Source organism: Solanum lycopersicum, chromosome 2, assembly GCF_036512215.1.
Source record: "Solanum lycopersicum chromosome 2, SLM_r2.1".
NCBI lineage: Eukaryota > Viridiplantae > Streptophyta > Magnoliopsida > Solanales > Solanaceae > Solanum > Solanum lycopersicum.
In genome coordinates, this window is record NC_090801.1 from 54,562,808 (window position 1) to 54,583,741 (window position 20,934).

Here is a 20,934-nt window from a genome sequence, read left to right on the forward strand (position 1 = left end):
TATTTTTGAACGTTGGACAAGTGTGACATCCAGTATGTTGTTGCACTAGTGCTCGAAAATTCGTGATGCTAGCGTTTACAAGCGTTGTAGGTGTTTTCTTGGATGATCTAGATCTCCTTCGAATTGGTTTCATCGTGGTGGTTTTAGGGCTTGTTAACTCGTGTATATCATCGTTTTCAGAAATTCGTGAAGAAAACTGATGATGATGGTGGTGGTGATGATCGATAGTCATGTTTTGAGTATTTGTGGTTATGATGGTGGAATCAGAAAAATACTCATGTGGATTATTTTCAAGTGCAAAATCTTGTTGATAATAGTATTGTATATCATGAGTAGGTGAATATGGGATAGTGTTATTATTCATGGTTTAAATTTATTTGGGTTGCATGCATTAATATTATGAAGCCAAATTATGAGATTTATATAGGACATTTGTGTAGTCAAATTATGACATTTTGCCATTTGATTTTTCCTTTCTAACCAAGTTTAAACAATGTTCATTTTTTTTGACTATTCAAATATTCCAGCCCCTCCTCTTCCTAGATCTCCGATTGGAAAGAATTTAAACTTTATGAACTCTGAATTTTAAAAAAAAAACACATTAAAAATAAGTTATTGAATTGTGAATTTCAGTATTGTAATTTGTATATATTTAATACTCAACACTTATTATTAAAGATATAAATCTTAAATTAAAATTATTAAATTTGATATAATAATTTTCTAACTTTATCATATATTGAATTTTGAAACACTATTTAAGTGTATAGAGAGTCTTACTTACAAATTACAATCATGACATTTAATTGTTGAGTAGAGAGGTGGTCCAACCTTTCACATGAATTCAAACTTTTATATACACATATCTAATCCACATTTTATCATTTTTATACGTTAAGCATATGTATTTTAACTTGTTATAACAGATAACGCATTTTATCGTTCAAATAACTTGTCTCATTTTTTCTATCAACGATTATACATATTTATTTATCTGATAAAGTAAAACTTTTTTTTGTCATGTTGGAAGATTATTTTACTGTTTCTTTTGTTTGTTGAATAAGTTCAAGTGGGAACACAATTAGATGTGTATAAAAGCCAAAAATACAATGTAACTTCTAGGAAATAGCACCCATGTTACATGACAAAGAGAAAGAAATAAAAATGCTAAGCAAAGGAAGATGAATCATATCTAGCAAAATCCAATAGCATCTTATTTTGATTTTGCTTCTTCTTTCTCTCGATTAATTAACTACTTTCTCTGTTTCATATTACTTGTCATCTACGTAGATATGATTTTATCGTTAAAAAAAATTAATTAGAAGTATATTTTAGTTAACTTGTTTTAGAATTAATTCATCGTAATAATAAAAATAATTTTTAACAATAATAAATATATAACATTAAAAATATATTACTCTTGTAAATAATGAAATTTTGTGGAACTCTAGAAGACTCGTTCAATTTGAGTTGGGACTCTACAAATTGTGTTCAATTCAGATTAGGATTCTTGGATGTTACTCAACCTTAAACCAGTTTATGCCGATATAAAGGATACTAAATTCCCTTAAAAGGCATCTCGAAAATTCCATAAAGAAATCAAGATCTCGAATACTCCACAAATTGATGGGTTATTCACATAGGTCAAATTTAAATCATCCTAGTTCGAGAACTACACTACTAACAGCCCTCGAATCATGGATAAATCCTAAGAGAGTAGAATCAAGGGATCAACAGAATTGTACCCGCTATCTTAATCAATAAAATTATGTTTCTTCATATTTTATTTGTATGATTTATTTATTTTCCATATGTTTAAAATTTGTTGCAAACAACTATTCTTTACTGATATCAATATATTGTTTTTAGAATCATTTACGAAAAGTCTTTAAAATGGAATTATTAGTAGTAATTGTCCCAAAAAAAAATTAGTGTATGATTTTTAGTGTAGTGTATACTAGGCTGGACCAGGTACGAGGAATGAATCTATATCAAGTTGGAGGCATCGCTGGGAAAAAAGCCAATTGATTCGATTTTCTCGAAATCAACGAATGAACTTAAAATCATAGATCCATTTTGTGATCCACGCGACTCAGATTGATTGGCTACCTGCACATTAATTAATTAACTAATTGTCATATAATTGTTGCAACCTGCACATGTTTACTGCGCATGCATGAGGTAGGTACCGTTTATTGTCTTTTTTCAACTGATTTTATGATATTAATTTACTTATATTAATTACTATAATTTATATATATATTATGACCTCCTAAAAGTGCGATTTGACTCACCTTAATAACTACTCCTTTGGTTAAAAAGAATTTGTCTGTTAAAGATTTTAAATAAAATTAGGAAGTAGGTAAGAATAAGTATTCTTCATTTTTATTTGTCTATTATATTATTTTAAAAAGTCAATAACAATTGTTTAGTTTATGAAATTAATAAATAGCTTATTATTTTATATCTATTTTATCCTTGCTATTAATTTATTTATTTTATGGAACCTTAGGATAACCTTCCGCCTCTATAATTTTTATCAGAACCTATGTTTTTCGAGTGAGCACTTTGTGCTCACTGGTAAGCCCTCCACTGTATAATAATTTACTTATTTCTAGTCAAGACTCAAGATTACAATTTTGGAGATTCTTTTAAGTCATGTGTATATTATTTTTTAAAATTGTGTAATTAAAAAAGGATAATTAATTTGAAACGAAGGAAATATTATTATTACTCGATTTAAAATTAAAGGTAAAATAATTGTCTTCAAAGTCAAGTCAATTCTGGATGCTGTGTACTCCAATATCTTAAAGCTAAACACTTTTTTTTTTGGGGGGAAATATAATTAATTTAATAATTGGTCAAAGGTCACAATTAATTTCACTATAACCTGATTAAGGAAATTTGTTGTCTACCCAACTAGTCAAGTAAATGAGTCAAAAGTCTATTGATACCATCGAAGAGATAGAAGCATCTTGGACTTGGATGGATCTTGAAATTTGTTTGGTACGTAGACTAAATTTTTTTGCAAAAATACTTGTTGAATTAATTCATTTTATTTGAAAGAGAGAATAAAATAATATCAAGTTGAATAGAATGAAGTGAAATATCTTAGAATTGAAGTTGACATTAGATGTATAATGCATTTAATTGACAATCTAAATTTATCTGAAATAAATCTATACTGTCAACCAAAACGTATAAACTAAACTCAAACTTAATCCTAAAGTTAGTTTTTCTACCAAAGTACTACGGTAAAAGTACAGGTCGTGTCGCTGATCATCCTCTCTGTGTACTCCCCCATCCCAAAATAAGTATCAACAACAAAATAATTATCGCTTTAAAAATTATATATATAAAATAGTGCTAATTTGTTTTCAATTATACCCTTGTACTAAGGAATTACTTCTTAATAACGTTCAATACTCGAGAAACATTTAATTATATACAAGAGAAACCTAGTAAAGTATACTTTATAATTTATTATTTTTCTTAACAAGTGTGTAATATCACAAGCTAAAACGGCACTAATTTTTTTAGACGAAAGAATTTAAAGGAAGAAAAACTGAAAACCAGAGTCAAAAATAAAAACAAGAAAAATGGACAATGAACTATGAGTTCACACTTGTTCACATATGTTTAACATCATCACACACTCTGAAATAATAACTATATATATAACACCTACCATTACAATTTACATATTGGAAAGAAAATGACATTTCAAGATTGTCTCCATCAGTAATTTGTTTTACATTCATTTACAATTAAGAAAAGAGGAATATTTTACAATGCCATGCTTTTGCAATTAGATCAACATATCCAATAATGTCAATTGTTTATTAGTCAACAGTAATAAAAAGGAGCATGTGTTATGTGTATCTTTCAACTTTCAAAGTTGACAAGATCTGCAGCAAATAATTCAAAATGGAGGCTCAATCAGACAGATAACCAACATTATCCATCAGTTTTTGATTTGACTGGTCACCAAAACAATATGTGTCCTTTACCAATAATTTTAACTGATTTTAAGAGATATTTGATCCTAATATAAGTTTTTAAAATAACCAAACAGTATACATCTGAAGAAGTTAAAATCTAACTCCAATCTTAATTTACTAAAATTTCAGTTGGAATTCATAAGAAGATATATATTCCTACAAATGGAAGAAAAAATAGCAAGTGGATAAATCCAAAGCTAGAGTTCTCATAATTCCCCATGTAATAGTAATCTTAAGCATAAGCAACACAAAAACAGCAGGATTTACATACAACAAAGGAAAAATAAATCGCAAAGATCACTATCCCTCAACGAGTAGAATACTCTTCATTAGATATCTAAAAGTCGAAATTGGCATTTCAAAAAGAAGAGGAGAGGCAGAGGTTGATGTTTCTGATGTTACTTGTGAGGTTCATTACTGCTGATGCTGCTCATATATCTGCATATAAGTCTCAGAAAGCGCAACCATCTGGGGAAGAGTTTCAGAAACATGTAGGTCTTGCATCTCATACCTGCATCAGTTTAAAGCATTAGGTTACCAAGTTAACAGAACAAACTATTACCCTTTTTTCCTTCTTTTTTTTTTTGTGTTGGTCTGGTGTGTGGTAAGAGTTCATATTAGAAACACATAAAACTTAGTGATATGAGCTGTGTAACTAACCAAAGTTCTTCTGATTTTCGTTGGACAAACACTCTGTATGAGCCTTCGCCTGGCTTTCCATCATGAACAATATTAGCAATCAAATCATATTTTGAGCGAAGTTTCTCATTCTCCTTTGGTGCTGGCAGGGGAATATAATCCTTGAGCTCTAGATTCTTCACCGGGAAGTTCACTGAAAAAAGACCCATGAAACTTCACAAATCACGGGATAGAAGCCTAACAATGCAGTTCCTAAGTCTACTGCAAATACTCAAGGTTAAAAACCTTTTCTGTTATAGCTAGTTTTGTTTCTTTCCTCCTCCACACAGCCCTTTCCCTGCTCTACCTAGCTGTCTTGTGTGGAGAACGAAGTGGAAGTGGGACACCTCTAACAAATAGATTTAGAAAATATCTTCATCAGGAAGAAAAAATTACACATCCAGCCCCATCAGGGAAGTAAGCCTGGAAAACTGAACCCCTCATCACCCGGCTCTCCACTCCATTCTTAAATGTGCCCACATGTGGAGGTTTTGGAATCAGAAAGAACAATTCTAACAAGAAATAAAAAAGTTCAAATTAACAAAACTAGAACTTCAAACCCCTTGGTGCTCCCCACTACCCACCCCTCAAAAAAGGTTTACTGATATTCAAGTGTAGAAGAGGCTAAATGACATTCTAATTTACAATAAGTTCTAGCATATGCTAAATGAGCAGCAGAAACCAGACTGTACAAAACAGCTAGATATCATGTCCAACCAAAAATAAGGATAAAAATTTGAGGGATGAGAATTTGATGGTATGAGCTAGGTTGGGGGAATTAGCGGAGCTAGAAGGAGTATTGAAGAGGCTTTTACATCCATTGAGCGAGGGCATATTAGTGATACAGTTGGAACTTACAAGGCGTCTACATACATTATGAATTAAATGTCTAAGCAATTTCATTCAATTCAAGGTATATTATCAATAATAAGTACTCACCAAGTGTAGGATTTTTCTCCATAAAGAAATTGTTCTTTGTAAACCTACGCATGTGGAGAATTAGATACTTTGGCAATTTTGTCACACGGTATCCCATCCTTGCTATACGGGGCCTTACAACTTCAGTCACAGTATCACCATCAAATTTCTTTAGTATGTTGAATAATGGAACCTGCATTTACAAAAATCAAGTATAAACTTGTGATGCATCATATATAAAAAGGATGCAGATAAGGATGTCATAACACAGAGACTAAATATTAGACAGTTCAAAAGCAGGTGACTCAATAAGTTTCGAGAACCAGTTCAACACATTGAACACAAAGCTCGATGAGTAGCATCTTCCCTACTTCCCCGAGGTTATAAGATGAAAGAAAAGAATGAGGCAAAAGAGAGCACAAATAGATCATGAATGTGTCTAAATAGGCATCTGTACAGCAATATTGAACTGTATCACTAACAAACGTATTCCTCCAAATCAAGTTAATTAAAATTCAAGAGATCTCAGTATCTCACCTCCAATTCAAAGAATGTCAAAGACAACTGAAGGGCATTAAATTTGGGGTTGAGAAGGAGAGATTCTTCTTCCTTTAATTTTTCTTCTTTCCATACACTTAACTGTCTTTCTCTTTAATTTTTGCTCTCAAACTTACATTTCCTGTGGTATGTCCTCCCTTCCCCAACACACAAGGCCAACATCCAGACTGCCATGTTATTTATTATTTCTAAGTAAGTTATATTCCTCATTACACCTGATGTATGAGGTCATGGTCTTCAAAAACTTACATTTTATTTCTCTTTGCTCTTTTAGTTCTCAGTCACTTCGGATAAGTTTATTTAGTTACAATATTTAACTAATGAATAACTAGTCAGTAGACCAAAGACTTCAATACTATGAATATCAAAATGAGATAGGTTCATTAATTTCCTGTGATTACTCTTGAATAGGAACGGGATAACACGGCTATAGTTTCAAGAGCCTTCCTTTCATTTGAGTAATTGCCAAGATTTATTGCAAGAAGATAAATTTGTTGTCCACGTAACACTTGTAAAACAGTTTCCCTTGCAGATATTATTCTAAACTGTTTCATAACTAATATCAAGTGAATGAAATATCTGATCAGAAGAGAGGTTGTTTTCTTTATATAAAACTTAAAGAGGAAGTAGAGTTTTAACCAGCTAGAAAAGACACTCCCAGCAATTAAACCAAAACTTTGGCACATCTAAGTGATTTCATTCGCCTCAGATAACTCAACAATCTAATTGAACTCTATAACACTCGATAAATGAACTTGGTGAAGAACAGTCAAGTGCAAACTATGTCTCAGACTAGGTGCAATTTTTTTCTTTTGAGAAAGGTAACCATTTGTATAGAACTAGAGGTGCAACTTTTTCCTCAAGGAACAACTCGCTCTCACCTTTTCTTAGCTGACATGTAGACACTTGTATTTCAGCATGTGTACAAAAGTTAGTACAATGACACATTCAACATGGGAAAATTCCAATACGATGACCATCGCTCACCACAAACTGTCGACTAGGGAAAAAAAGGCAAAACCTTTCCAATGATAATCACAAATAAAAAATTGAATTTAAAAAAGAACCTGGGGAATAATATTCTTTTCCATGACATCTGTAAAAAGAGGAGGTGGTGGCAAATCAAGTCCAAGCATTATAAAAGGCATTCTGCTAGTTTCCATGCCAGTATTGTGAGATTCATGTTCACCATCCTCCCCATTCTCCCTCTTTTCAGCAATAGATCTATTATGCATCTCTTTCACAACCTCCAATTCCCCCTATGAGAAAAAAGCATCATATGTTAACAAATTAATGCTCAACTAGGATATTTTTAAATGTAGAAGACAGTTATCTTTTTGCAGCAAACCTGAAAGCACCGATGGATTATGCTACTGCCTTTTTTGGAACTTCTAAGCTCCGTGTGAAGGGTATTCAGGAGCCATGACATAAATTCAACAGGGTCAGACTGGGCACCTATCCGAAAACGTTTTTTACTAGCTTTCATAACCGCTTGCAAGAACTCATGCGGACTGACCTGCAACAACACTTGGTCAAAATAAGAAAACCATGAAGAACAGACAAACAATGAATTAAGCATTGCTAACATGCACCTGTCCTTTAAAGTTCCTTGCGTGCCAAATCTTTCGGGTAAGCTCTCCAAATCTATGAACAAGAGGAGATCTATTGTGTTGATAATTCTCAGGGATAAGAAAGAAGTTTCTCAAGGGAGTTACTCGCATCAATGACTGAATCGTGACATTGACAAAATCAGTCTCCTTGATGTTATTCAGCCCAACCTAAAATATACCCCAGCACTAAAAGATTAGTATTTAGACTAAAGGGAATATAGTAGCTTTAACAAATAAATATGACATAAAGAAGTGCAGTACCGTTCCAGGAAGATAATCAGACCCATCAAGTGCCCTAGACCACTGTCGGCTCTTATCGAGTTGCTTAACCTGTTCTTGAGCAAATCTGTCAAATAAGGACAAAACAAACAAAAAGAGTGAATCGCAGTCATATAGTACAAGAAGGATCCCAGCTTATCGATACAGGTGCACTATAAATATAAAAATACAAAGCAAAAATTAAGTGATAGCAACTGAAAAGTGATCTTGACAAACCTTGGATTCAGCACATGAATAATGTCATCAAGCGATGGATCTATGACTTCATATCCATCAGGAAGACAATAAACTTTCTCTGTTCGTAAATTGATGAACACGTGGTGTCCTGCTTCAAGACTGTGTGTATACGCATGAGATTTTGGTCCCCTTCCTTGAAAATATTTCCCACAGACTAAACATGCATACACATTTAAATTTGTAAGAGAGACCGAACAAAATTTCTCGAAGTCAAAATCCAATACCTGCAAATGTAGATAATATGTATTAAAGGGGATATACCAGACAAGAAAAAAATAAATGAGAGAGAGAGGGAACCATCAGTCTAAGTACGTGAGCGAAAACAAAATAGTTTACTTATGACATCAGTAGAAATGCATGAAGTGTAACAAAATTTAGTTTGATATTCAATTACTATAAGCCATAAGGCGCTTTCTTTATTAGGAATTTCATCAAACACTTAAAACACAAGTCACAAAAGTATCAAGCTACTGACACTTTAATAAACAGAAGGCAAGTTTTTAAAACCAAAACAAAAAATGGAGAAGCATCTCGGAACTTCAGTACCACTAGGATGAAAAGCTGTCACAATTACGCTATGCAATATAAATTTCAGAATTCCACAATTAGATATAAGATTCCAGTATAGATATCTGTGGTTGCAGGATGAATTATAATAGATAAAACTGTTTCAGAAAAATTGAATCATAATGTTACCTGTCTGTTCACAGTATCAAGATAGGGGCAGTCCCTCCTAATCTCAATTGCACGATTTCGCTTCCCTTGGCTTCTACCATCATCCTCATCTTCTTTATCGTCAGATGAGTAGCCATTTTGCTCCTTGTCTCCACCATTATTTATAACTTGCTCAGGAATGTGTCCTTTCGTACCATCATCCTCGTCGTCTTCATCATCATCATAAGATGCAAGTGGAAGAAGTGGATTCTCAAAAGCAACTGGTGGAAGAGAGGGAGACGACTGATCCATTACCTTCTGCCGTTTTGCAGTCGACTCCGCAGGCACCACGCCATCTTCTACTTCTCGCTTCTTTGTCATTCTCTTCTCACTCCAAACTATTTAAGATTCACTGGAAATGATATAATTCAAATCAGCTACCAAAAATCAGAAACGATTCAAAGTGATCCAAAAGATGTTTTGAAACAGATGATAAAAGTTTAAACTTGCATATATTATTAAGAGGAATACCGAATATCATTTAGCGAAGTAAAAAGATAAAAAACCATTAATTATAAAAATCAACGTAATGATTTCGACTTGATTCATTTTATTTTACATCTTCAAATCTAAGAACAGCACAAAAGAATCAAGAAGATAGAATAAAAGCAGCACTTCCGCAAAATTGCTAACCTACTTTAAAACAACTAGAGAAACATAACAAATTCAAAAGAACTTGAGGAGTAATTTGTTGGGGAAAGAAGCATAAGACAAACTGACACCCATTTGAGTGTTGTTATCATCTGCGTTTTTTCTGATTACTCAAGCTAAACATGAAGGAAAAAGAACTCTTTAACTCATCAACGAACTCATTAACTCTCATCTCCTTTTTCTTGTGTCCTCTCAAGAACAACAGTCATGGCCTGCAAGTTGCCTCTCTATCTAGCCACACCCATTTTTAGGCAAGACATTTATACAATTCTCACAATCTTGTAAGCACCAAAACAAACACTAAGGCATTACCTGCCATCTCCTAGGTCCTACCACTCTTAATTCTGGCTAAGTGATTGATGATACAATACAGACTACTTGCACTAAAATATTATCATTATTTCCTTCTCGGCGACATCACAAGAATCAAAAAGGTTAATTGGTATGCCCCGACAGAACAGAATAAAGTATCAGTTACCCTTATTAATACCACACAAAAACCGAGACTAGTGCATATACTGGCACTTTTAGTTTGCAACTGTAGCATAAATCAGTGGACCCATAAGCTGGTGTTGGTATAGAATGATCAATGATTAAGGTGAACACAGTGGAAATATATCAACATCATGAAAAAAGAACAAATGTAAGAACTAAGGCTGATATTGCAGGATCAGAAGTCCCAAGAAAGGCACATATTTGACATGCTTAGCAGTTAGCACAGAGGACACATGGTTGAGGTATATAACAATCATGCTATTGCAGTCATGCTTTTATGAAATGTAAAAAAAAGTTACATTTTTATGTTTAATAAACAACAACAGCTACAACATATCTAATGTAATCCCACATTCACACGTGGGGTCTGGGAGGGGAGAATGTACACAGACGTTATCTCTACTTCCGTAGAACAAAAAACATTATTTTTCTTGATATGACACAAGGTTCAAACAATAACTCAATGTCATTTTTCCTTTATCCTTTTGTCACATGTACCAACTTGAGAAGGATCAAAGACATTGACTGACCAATCATACTTTGGGAGCAGCTACCATTTGGTAACTGCATGGAACTCAAAGTAACAATTTTGAAGATTTTTGTCTCCTCATAAGAAAAGCATCCCATCCAATGTGTACATATTTACTACTAGAATCTAGAAATGCACCCAGATCCACCATATATTGGAAATTCCCACAGCTTTATCATTTTCCAGCTATTTTCTACTCTCTTAACTTAAATCCTTTTGCCTTTTGCTCCTTGTTACATCTTATTCAACAATTTACTTAGCAAGTCCTATCACTAGTGGCGGAGCCAGGCTGCAAAACACTTATTAGGAACCCTCTAACCCTACAACCAGAAATAGCAATTTATTGCCAGAAAATTCAAAACCAAAAGCTGCTAACATCATCCTAGAATTGAAAACGCAAGGTGCTAAATAGTAATACTAATCCCACATTCCCCAACTCCGATAATACGTATCTAGTTCATTTCCTCAAGCAAATAGATCAAATTGGTATATGGTTCTCAGTTGCAAGAAGCAGTATCAATACTCTAAATGTCCAAATTACTACGAAATCATACCCAAAAACACAAGAACTAACATACCCAAAGAAAAAAAAGAACTTTTACTTATCTCCTCAAAATGATTGGATAAAACAAAACACAATTTCAAGTATTTGAGGATTACAAAGATTGCAGCTAGAATTTAGAGTGAGAATAAAACCTGGAAAATTAACGTTCTGGATACAATTTTTGCAGAAAGCTCGAGAAGAAGAAGAAGAAGAAGCAAAGAGCCGATACAATTTTATTTCTTTTTATTTATATTTATATATTTTACAGAAGCGGTTTGGGTTTACGGGTTCGGGGCAGGATGAATAGGCCTAAAGCCCTAACCCAATCTCCAATTGGAACTTTTTGCTTATGTAATTAGTTAAAAAAAAAACCTAAGCATATGTAATTTTGTATATAACGAGTCGTTGGGATGGCTCGGTTGGTTTGGAAGGAAGAAACGGTTATCCCGTAATTTCTTCTGAGTCAACTTTGTCATATATGGTATATGGCTTGCGTATAAATATTACTTTTCTATATACTTAAATGAAATTAAATCATATGAAACGAAATGAAAATGAACAATAATTGTATTGAGCAAGCTCATGTATTGAACTTTACAAATTCCTACATTTAATCAATTTTAAATTATAATCGGACTCACTTTATTATCTGAGAATAAAAAATATAATTAGAACTCGTTAAGGAAAGAGAATGAAGACTGATACATATCAAGTTGATTTTAGGCAATCAAAAAATCAATAGAAAAATATATAAATCAATAATCATATTTTGACATTTGACTAAAATATCAAGTATATTCTTTACAAAAACAATAGTGATATTACATGTTATATTTTGGGTTTTACTTTTTGATTACATAGTTTTGTTAATAACTCAATCATTATTCTAAAAACGGTTAAAAGCCAGACATTCATATTTTTGGCACATAATAACCACCTTAAGTGGACTACAAAATGGTGTTGTAGTTGTGGAGTCTTGGTAAAGGTAGAATATACGTAAACCTTTAGCTCTGCGATTAGCTAGAGAAGCCACGACTCCATACATGAAGCGCGAACCTAATAGTGTAAAAAATCTCTTACACTATTCACATATAGAAGATAAAAACTCATACTAAAAAGAAATGCTCTTCAAAAGAGGAAAACTTACAAACAGACAGCATTTACATTGAAAGGGTGGTATATTCACCCTATGTATGAAATCTAAAAGAAGAAGGTTAAGGAATACACAAATCCAAGTTGATCCTAATGCTACTTTTTTCTTTTCAAGGCTCTTCATATTTTGATCTCATTCCTACTCTATAGTTATTTCCAAGATAGTGGTAAGTCTGGGTTTCTTGTATCTCTTTAGATACAGAGATGAACATACAACACTTACAGATGACATTGCCATGCATGCACCAGCTACCCATGGTGGCAACTCCAGTTTTAGAAAAGGGAAGAAAACCCCAGCAGCCACGGGGATGGAAATCACATTGTACGCCATGGCAAAGATGTAATTCCACCTAATCCGCGCAAATGTCTTTCTTGAGAGGTCTATGGCAATGATGACATCCTCCAAGTTGCTCCTCATCAACACGTATTCTGCAGCTTCTATTGCAATATCAGTTCCTGCTCCAATTGCCATACCAACATCAGCAGCAGCTAATGCAGGTGAGTCATTGATTCCATCACCTACCATAGCAACTATACTGCCTCCTTTTTGAAATGAGCGGACGACCTCAGCTTTCCCTGCTGGCAACACCTCTGCTCTAACGTCCTGAATACCGACCTGCAATTCAAAATGGCATCCAAGGGGTCATACATTTAGCCCAGAATTTGTGGGGCTACCTTAACACTTCTCAATAAATTGCATTAACAAAATTTTAACAGTACTACATCTATCCATCCCCTGTTTAAGCAACTGCATTTACTTCAGCTGATTGGATGAAATCACACTTTTTTATCCTCATACCCCCACCTTCCCTAAAAAGAATAAAGAAATATACCTCTCTCAATTTTCTTGAAATCCAGTCCACTCAAGGAAGACAAACAAAAGGCAACAAATTACAAAAGAAAATCATCTTTCAAATTAAAAAAAGGGTAAAAGCATGTAGAGTTTTCCCCACTCTGACACCAGGAAGTCTGACTCCAGTGATTTCTAATAGTTTTACTATGCAGTGGCGTCAAAGAAGGCTCGGTAGAACAAAGCCTCAAACAAGTCTTGTTTCATCTTTCAACAGATGTAGCTTATTTCAAGCTGGTTTCAAGAGTGGATAATGATATCTTACATGCTAGTCAAACATGGGGACAGGAAATTGAAGAAAGAACCCTAAATGATAACTTTCTGGAAATTGAACTAGGTTACCAATTTATCTATCCCCAGTATTGTAACTGATATTACAGTGTAGAAGAAAATATTGATCACGAGGAGGAAGATTCAAACCTCCTTAGCAACTGCACGAGCTGTTCTCCAATTATCACCAGTAACCATGATTGGTTTGACACCCATTTTTATAAGGCCCTCTACAACAACAGCCGCTTCTCTCTTTAGTGGGTCTGCTATCCCCAGAGCTCCAATTACAATATTATCATGAGCAACAAGTATGCCAGTCCTTGCACTTTCTTCCAATTCTACCACAAAATTCTCTACGTTGGAAGGTATAGTTATCCCATTTTCGGTAAGAAGCTTCCGGTTGCCAACCTGTTCATGGGCATAAAGATGAGAAATATAGACTTTTTCCTTATTAGAGACTAAGAAATTAACCACCTCTCCAAATTTGTGAACATCATGCTATTGAAAACTCACCAAAATCCATTTTCCATCTATGGAGCACTGTATACCTTTCCCAGGCAAAACAGAGAAATCTGATACATCATGAAGCCATCCAGAAAACTTAGCCTGTTCACTGTAAGTCTGTAACTCGCTGGTATTAGAAGGCTCGTCAAAGAAATGGAAATGACGAGCGTATTCCAGGATGGCTTTAGCCAAGGGGTGTTCACTGCTAGCCTGCATCATAAGCATACCCCTTAGATGATATGTAGCTAGAAGAGAGACTATTGTGGTAGTTTTTGTAACTTTAGAACATTAGAATATTTTCTTCATCAAAAAAAAACTTTAGAATTTGTTTTTAAAAAAAGCTACTCCCAGTTCCACTTTACAGACACTCTTACATTTGAAGAATCAAACAAATCTTTTAACCACAACTCTTACATATACTTAAATATTTTTAATTTATAAAATAGTTCTAAGCATGTAAACAAACTTCTTCATTCTTATAAAAATGGAGGAAGTATGAGTTTTATTGGTGACAACATTTGGCAACAAATGACTGCTTTTAGTTATAAATAGAAGATCCTAAAAGTTCCATCGAGCAAAAACTTTCAAGTGGTTGCTTCATAGTCGAAAAAAAAGGAGAAGAAATACTGATATCTTAATGCTCTGAGACTGATTAAAAAATATCAGGTAAAGTGCTATAAGGTAATCAGAGTTTTATTTCTTAAGCACTTCTATCTCCTCAAGAGAACAGCATATGAATAGCATCAATAGATTGTAGGAAATGGTTCTGTGGGATACGAGCTAGAAAACTTGAAAGTAGAAAATAGTTTGTACAGATGAAGTCTTGTCTTTTGTTTCTATTAATTTTGGGTGCACCCATGATGTTTCTGTTACCATAGATGACTGCATACCTTCTTTTTTGGGGGTTAGGTTCTACTCTTTGTATCACTAATGTACCCAGGATTTTTACCCACATTATTATTATCTTATCAGAAAAGACTTGAATGTACCTCTGCAGAAGCTACCAAAGTAAGGAATTCTCCACGATCCATCTCATTGAAAATTTTGACTGTTGTGACTTTAGCATTTCCCTGGGTCAAAGTGCCTGTCTTATCAAATATCACATGACTAATCTTCTGTGCCCTCTCCAATGCATCTCCTCCCTTTATCAGCACACCATTGTTGGCGCCAACCCCTGTCGCAACCATAACAGCAGTGGGGGTAGCCAAACCAAGTGCACAAGGACATGCAATAACCACAACAGATATTGCAAACATCAGAGAAAACACAAAATAATTGCCATTTTCTGGAAGCCATTCTTCTGGATAGCCTCCAAGAACCCCAGCAACATACCTGGTTCAATGGGTAAATAAAAAATATAAACACAGCTTTCCAAACAGTAGTGATAGAAGTAATTTGGAATGACGAAATTCCAAAAAACTAATTAATTGGAAGACAAACTCACCATCCAAAGAATGTTAATAAGGACATAGTAACAACTGTAGGAACAAAAATGCTTGCGATCTGCAAGTCAAAAGAGTACTCACAGTGAGAAATTCAGTCAAAAGGAAAGAACAAAACAGTCAAAGAGACTCGTGGACAACAAAAGCAACATTAAAGAGATATTTTCATTCTTCACTAAACTCAACCACATCATAGCAAATTCACTGCCTAACTGTAGCTCAATATTACACTTAAATAGATAACTCCCATTATAAGAAATGACAAGGACGGCACAGCCATCAGCATTCAAATATGTATGCTACAGCTTCAAATATATCAGCAATGTGAATACTTTATAACCAAATAAGGGAAAACACAGTAAAATGTTGTACAACACTCCCAACTATCAGAGATTTAGGCTGATGGAATAAATGAGAATAGAGGTTGAACTTACTAATGCAAAGAAAGATGGATAGATAGTACATTAATGAAGGAAATGGAAGAAGATATTGAACTTCCAATTTAATCAATGCTTCTACAAGCCCATCAGTGATTGTGTGCTTAAGGAAAGCAAATACTATAAAATTAACACCAGATAATAATCAGCTTGCACTGACAATACTCTTCAGCAAGATGACACTAAGAATACTCACATAGTCGGCAAACTTCTGAATGGGGGCCTTTGACATCTGTGCTGTCTCAACCAGAGATATTATCTGACTCAAAACTGTGTTCGAACCTACTTTTGTGCCCTGTATGTGAAGAGAACCATGTAAATTGATTGTACCTCCAATCACCACCGAATCAATCTCTTTCAGAACAGGAGCAGATTCTCCAGTGACCATACTCTCATTCACATGGCTTGAACCCCATACAACAACACCATCCACAGGAACTTTTGTACCAGGAAGTACTTTTAATATATCGCCAGGCTGAATCAATAAAGCATCTATCTCTCTTTCTCCAACAACTTTTCCACCTGGAATTTAGGGTAAACATAATATCAGTGAATTTCAAATCTTAGGTCGTGTGTTCGAACTTGTATAACCTTATTTTTTGGTTTCGTATAAGAACAAAAAACAGAATATCAGTGATAGGCCCCTTTTGCACTACTGAAAAAGTCGCAAATTGTTTTAACACATTTACCAAGAACTAAACATGGTAATTTGTCGAAGCACTAAACAGAAAGTCCAGATGTTTTCACCTTTGTCTTTGACAAGCAGTGTAGCTGTAGCTGGAGTAAGCTCGACAAGTTTTTTGATAGCACCCGATGTCTTTCCTTTAGCAAGAGTTTCCAAGTACTTCCCCAGAAGTACAAATGTGATTAACATGGCACTTGTTTCAAAATAAGTTGGAGACCAGAACCCAGAAACTGCACCATAAAGTAATGCACATACAGAATAAACATAGGAAGCTGTAGTTCCCAATGCAACCAAAACATCCATGTTTGTGGAACCATTTCGAAGCGCTCTTCCTGCTGCAATATAGAAACGCTTACCAATACCAAATTGGACAACAGTCACTAAAGCCCACTTTAACCAATCACCCATTTGAAAGGGACCACACTGCCAGATCAGTAAAGAGTAAAGCAGAGGTATCCGAGGGCAGAGAACTCGCATTAGAATCACAGGAACCTGGCAGAAATTTGAATGTATTAGATGATAAATGCATACAAATATGACAAGTAAAAAGACAAAAAGGAGGATAAAATATCTCAAAACAATCCCATTATATAACTGGAATTTAGCAGAACCCTTTTCACGTAGAATCATATATCAAGAATCATATTTTCTCAAAGACAGTTGTGCGATATAATTTGAAACTACATGTTACGGGAGTAATGGAACATGTAGCCTGTAGCAGACAGAATCTTTACATATTCAAAGATGTAACACTTCAAAAGCTCCATTAGATCAACAGAAACCAAGTATTGGAAGTTAGGAAGCTTCCATCACGCATAACCATGTCCTTCTAACCCCCTCAAACATGAGGCTAACGCAAAAAAGCTAAAACAAGAAGAAAGGATAGCTGTACAACAAATAAGCAGCAAAAATGTTACTTACACTGAGAGATAAGCTTGCTGTAAAAAGCCGAAACATGCGCGAGGACTCTTCTAGATCTCTGGAAGCCATTCTTGTATAAGGGTTCTTGACAACTAACTTAAACTTGCCACTGCTTCCCCCTTCAATGCCATCGACTAAAGATCTTGAGCCAATAACTTCAGGATCAAAGACAACTTCAAGCTCACTTGATACCCGATCAAAACAAAATTGTTTAACTCCATGCAACTTTGAAAGAATGCCTTCTAAAAACTGTGCATCCATCTCACCAGAAATACCAATCACCCCAAGTACAATCTTGTCCTGCTCACTGCTCTGCACAAAGGAAGCCTCAAAACCAGCATCTTCAATTGCATTTGCTATATCATCCTTACTGATTATGGTTGAATCATATTCAACCTCTCCTAGTGATGTAGCCAAAGCAACTACCGCCTTTCTTACACCTGGGAGATTCTTTAGGATACCTTCAACAGAATTTACGCAAGCTGCACATGTCATACCACCTATCGTGAACTGGCCTACTACAGTTCCATGTGGATTTGTATGAGATGCAGCGGGTTCGGAAAGAAGCTCTGCCTCAAACCCAGCATCTTCTATAGCATTTGTAATATCTTCATCCTGAAAAATGAATCGGGACACGTAAAGTTAATTTTTCATATTTTGCATCAGGCTACATGCCACGTTAAGAACATCATACCAGATTGGACAACATCAACGGTGTAACTAAGCTATACAACAACATCAACAAGAACCAGTCAACATACTCGTGTTTGATAGTGACTGTTTTTGGCAGAAGAGACTTCATCAAGCTTATCATTTTTGGGTTAACTAGATCATGTCTGTTGTTTCCTAACTATGTCACTTCCCTCTTTTTCATATTTAAGCTGAAGTACAGACAAGAAGTTGACTTGAACTTGAAAGCATCAGTCCAACCATTTAACGCAATGTTAGGAATGAGGATGGAAAATCAAACTAAAATCAGAGTGCACACTATTGAAATAACTGACCCCCAATCAAAGAAAATAATGATTACATCCTTATTAATAGTAACTAAAATTACATACCATACAGACAAAGAAGCAAAAACTAAAGGCCTAAGAATTAGGATAAGTGAACGCGTGAAAAATAAGCTCAGACAATCAACATCAACTTTTGAAGTCCTCTCTATTTCACTTGACACCAGAAACGAGATAATCTAGTACAGCATTATATCCTTTAACAGATACCAAGAACTCTTAACAAAATGACAACTCATACTTGCTAGGGCAAAAGAAAACGATCAGATTGCATATGACCAAGGCATAACAGCTCAAAACAAGAATGATAATCTGGTTGATCAGTAATAGGTGACAAAGTGATAACTTTGTACCACCGCCTCTTTTCTCAAACCTAATATTCACAACCACCTCATCCATCAACCACAACAACTGTTGATGTTCCCCTGATAATGTAGGGCCAAAAAAGGAAGAAATGATCCTGCATACTTTAAAGTGTATAGTTCGTACAAGTTAAGAATCAGTCAGAGAGCTAGAGAACTGTCATTTCTTTCACTCTTAATCTTAAAAGAGTTACTCTTATTGCTCATGTTTGATAAAGGTGTTTGACATCCACTAAACACGGTAATGATGGTATATGTAGGTCAAACAACATCATACTTCATATGCCATCTATTAATTTAAAGTTGCTATCTGGAATACTTTGTTCAAATAGAGGAATGTGATCTCCAGTCAATATGTGAAACCTGGACGACCAATAATATGTATGATTAGCCTAAGGGGCACTTGGGTAATACCAGTTTGATCATTTTGGTTACCTATTTGATACACAAGCACTTTCATCATCTTAAACAAATAGTTTGTGCTTAGTTAGAGGACCAAATCATTCCAAGTGTTTGTTGTGCTTTGTTATGGCTAAAACAAATGCTAAATGTGTTTTACTAGATAGAAATCTTGAAATCTCAGTCCTAAATCTTTAATGTTTTACCAGTACATAGCCAATGCACAGCTTTACATAGCACAGGGCAATATATTTAGAGAAAATTTGTGATATCAGACCCTTTTCTCCATTCCCAGTAGAGGGTGGAAGAAAGAATGCCCGCATCTTAGCCCTGATCTACCACATTCTGTTCTCAACTAGCAAAACTTCCTCATACACGTTTTGCAATGGGAATCTAATGGACAGAGAACTTCAGTGACTATCAAACCTTTATTGGTCAAGACACATCCCCAAAAGTTGTGGGCATATCCATCTTGGTTTCGAAGTACTATTAACATCTCCATCTAGAGTCTAATTCCCCAAAAAGGAAGCATTTGAAAGCAGCTGATTTAGATCAGTTCTAAGGCGTGACGTGAATAAAATACAACAAAGTTAGGTAGAATAATGATGTCCAGAATATCCAAACCCAAAAAACACAAATAACAAGAGAAGCTATTCAAATATCAAGCAGTTAGTCCCAACCCATTTATCCCAAAGAGCTAAAACCATCATACTAAAAATTCAGCAAAACTTCCAAAATCATCAAAACCCCAGGATTAGTAAGATGTATAACTAAATTTTCATCAAATGAAGACCAACCCATTTCACCAAATAGCTCAAAACCTCAACAAGATCAATAAATTACTTAGAATACCAACTAAACAAGCTCAATCAAAAAAAAAAAAAAAAACTCAACCTTGACCAAGGTAGGATCGAAGACGACGTCAGCCTTATTCTGAAGTAAAGCAACAGAAGCTTTAACAACCCCATTTACACCCATCAAAGCTCCTTCCACTGATGTAGAACAAGCTGCACATGTCATCCCGGTAACTCTAACCTGAATTCTCCTCAAATTCTCATCCAACTTATCCAAATTCACTTCGTCATACGAATCCAATAGCCTCACTTCCTCTCCGGAACCATCTATATCATCCTCCGCCGCCGCCGATGATGACTTCCCGGTCACCGTCAACTGCACGTCCCTCATGCTCGGTGCCATATGATTAACTCCCTTAATAACAAAACCAAAAAAATAATAATAATAAACCCAATTCTGATATTCCCCGGTAAATATATTTTCTCCGGCGATATATATATATATAGATATGTATGTACCGGAGAAATAGATATATGGGTTCTATGTAAAGATTTGTTTAAACATTTTTAGAAAGAGAAATCTGTGGGTTGAAGGAGGAGAGGGAAAGTGGGAACGACAGCGAATTTGTAAGTAAAAAAAGAGACGATGCAGAATATTCAAATGACTAAAATGACCTTGAATAATTTGTAGTACTAGATTTTTTTATTTTTTGTACTACAAAAGTTTTTCTTTTTTTAAAATCATGAGGACTTAATTTTAAAAAATTAATAATAACGATTATCTTGGCATCAGATAAATGTATTATGTAAAAAATTATCAGCGCTTATAGTATTATGTCAATTTGAGGAATTTATGTAATTATAAACTTATAAGAGTCAAATGGTAATTTT

The 20,934-nt window shown here is 34.6% G+C and overlaps 2 protein-coding genes across 2 annotated transcripts; both read right to left on the reverse strand.

The window, feature by feature from the left end:
- Nucleotides 1–4,091: 4,091 nt before the first annotated feature.
- Nucleotides 4,092–11,571, reverse strand: LOC101263781 (uncharacterized). The gene is made up of 10 exons (XM_004233212.5): nucleotides 11,367–11,571; nucleotides 8,978–9,347; nucleotides 8,261–8,505; nucleotides 8,027–8,111; nucleotides 7,748–7,933; nucleotides 7,504–7,671; nucleotides 7,223–7,414; nucleotides 5,619–5,790; nucleotides 4,662–4,833; nucleotides 4,092–4,512 (listed from the first exon to the last, which is right to left on the reverse strand). The coding sequence occupies exons 2-10, from the start codon at nucleotides 9,314–9,316 to the stop codon at nucleotides 4,416–4,418; spliced, it is 1,656 nt and encodes a 551-aa protein (XP_004233260.1). The 5' UTR covers nucleotides 9,317–9,347; nucleotides 11,367–11,571; the 3' UTR covers nucleotides 4,092–4,415.
- Nucleotides 11,572–12,320: 749 nt separating this feature from the next.
- On the reverse strand, nucleotides 12,321–20,725 carry LOC101263483 (copper-transporting ATPase RAN1). Its single transcript, XM_004233211.5, has 9 exons — nucleotides 20,144–20,725; nucleotides 17,476–18,090; nucleotides 16,617–17,046; nucleotides 16,066–16,391; nucleotides 15,435–15,493; nucleotides 14,980–15,322; nucleotides 14,000–14,200; nucleotides 13,637–13,894; nucleotides 12,321–12,982 (listed from the first exon to the last, which is right to left on the reverse strand). The coding sequence occupies exons 1-9, from the start codon at nucleotides 20,444–20,446 to the stop codon at nucleotides 12,506–12,508; spliced, it is 3,012 nt and encodes a 1,003-aa protein (XP_004233259.1). The 5' UTR covers nucleotides 20,447–20,725; the 3' UTR covers nucleotides 12,321–12,505.
- Between the last annotated feature and the right edge of the window lie 209 nt (nucleotides 20,726–20,934).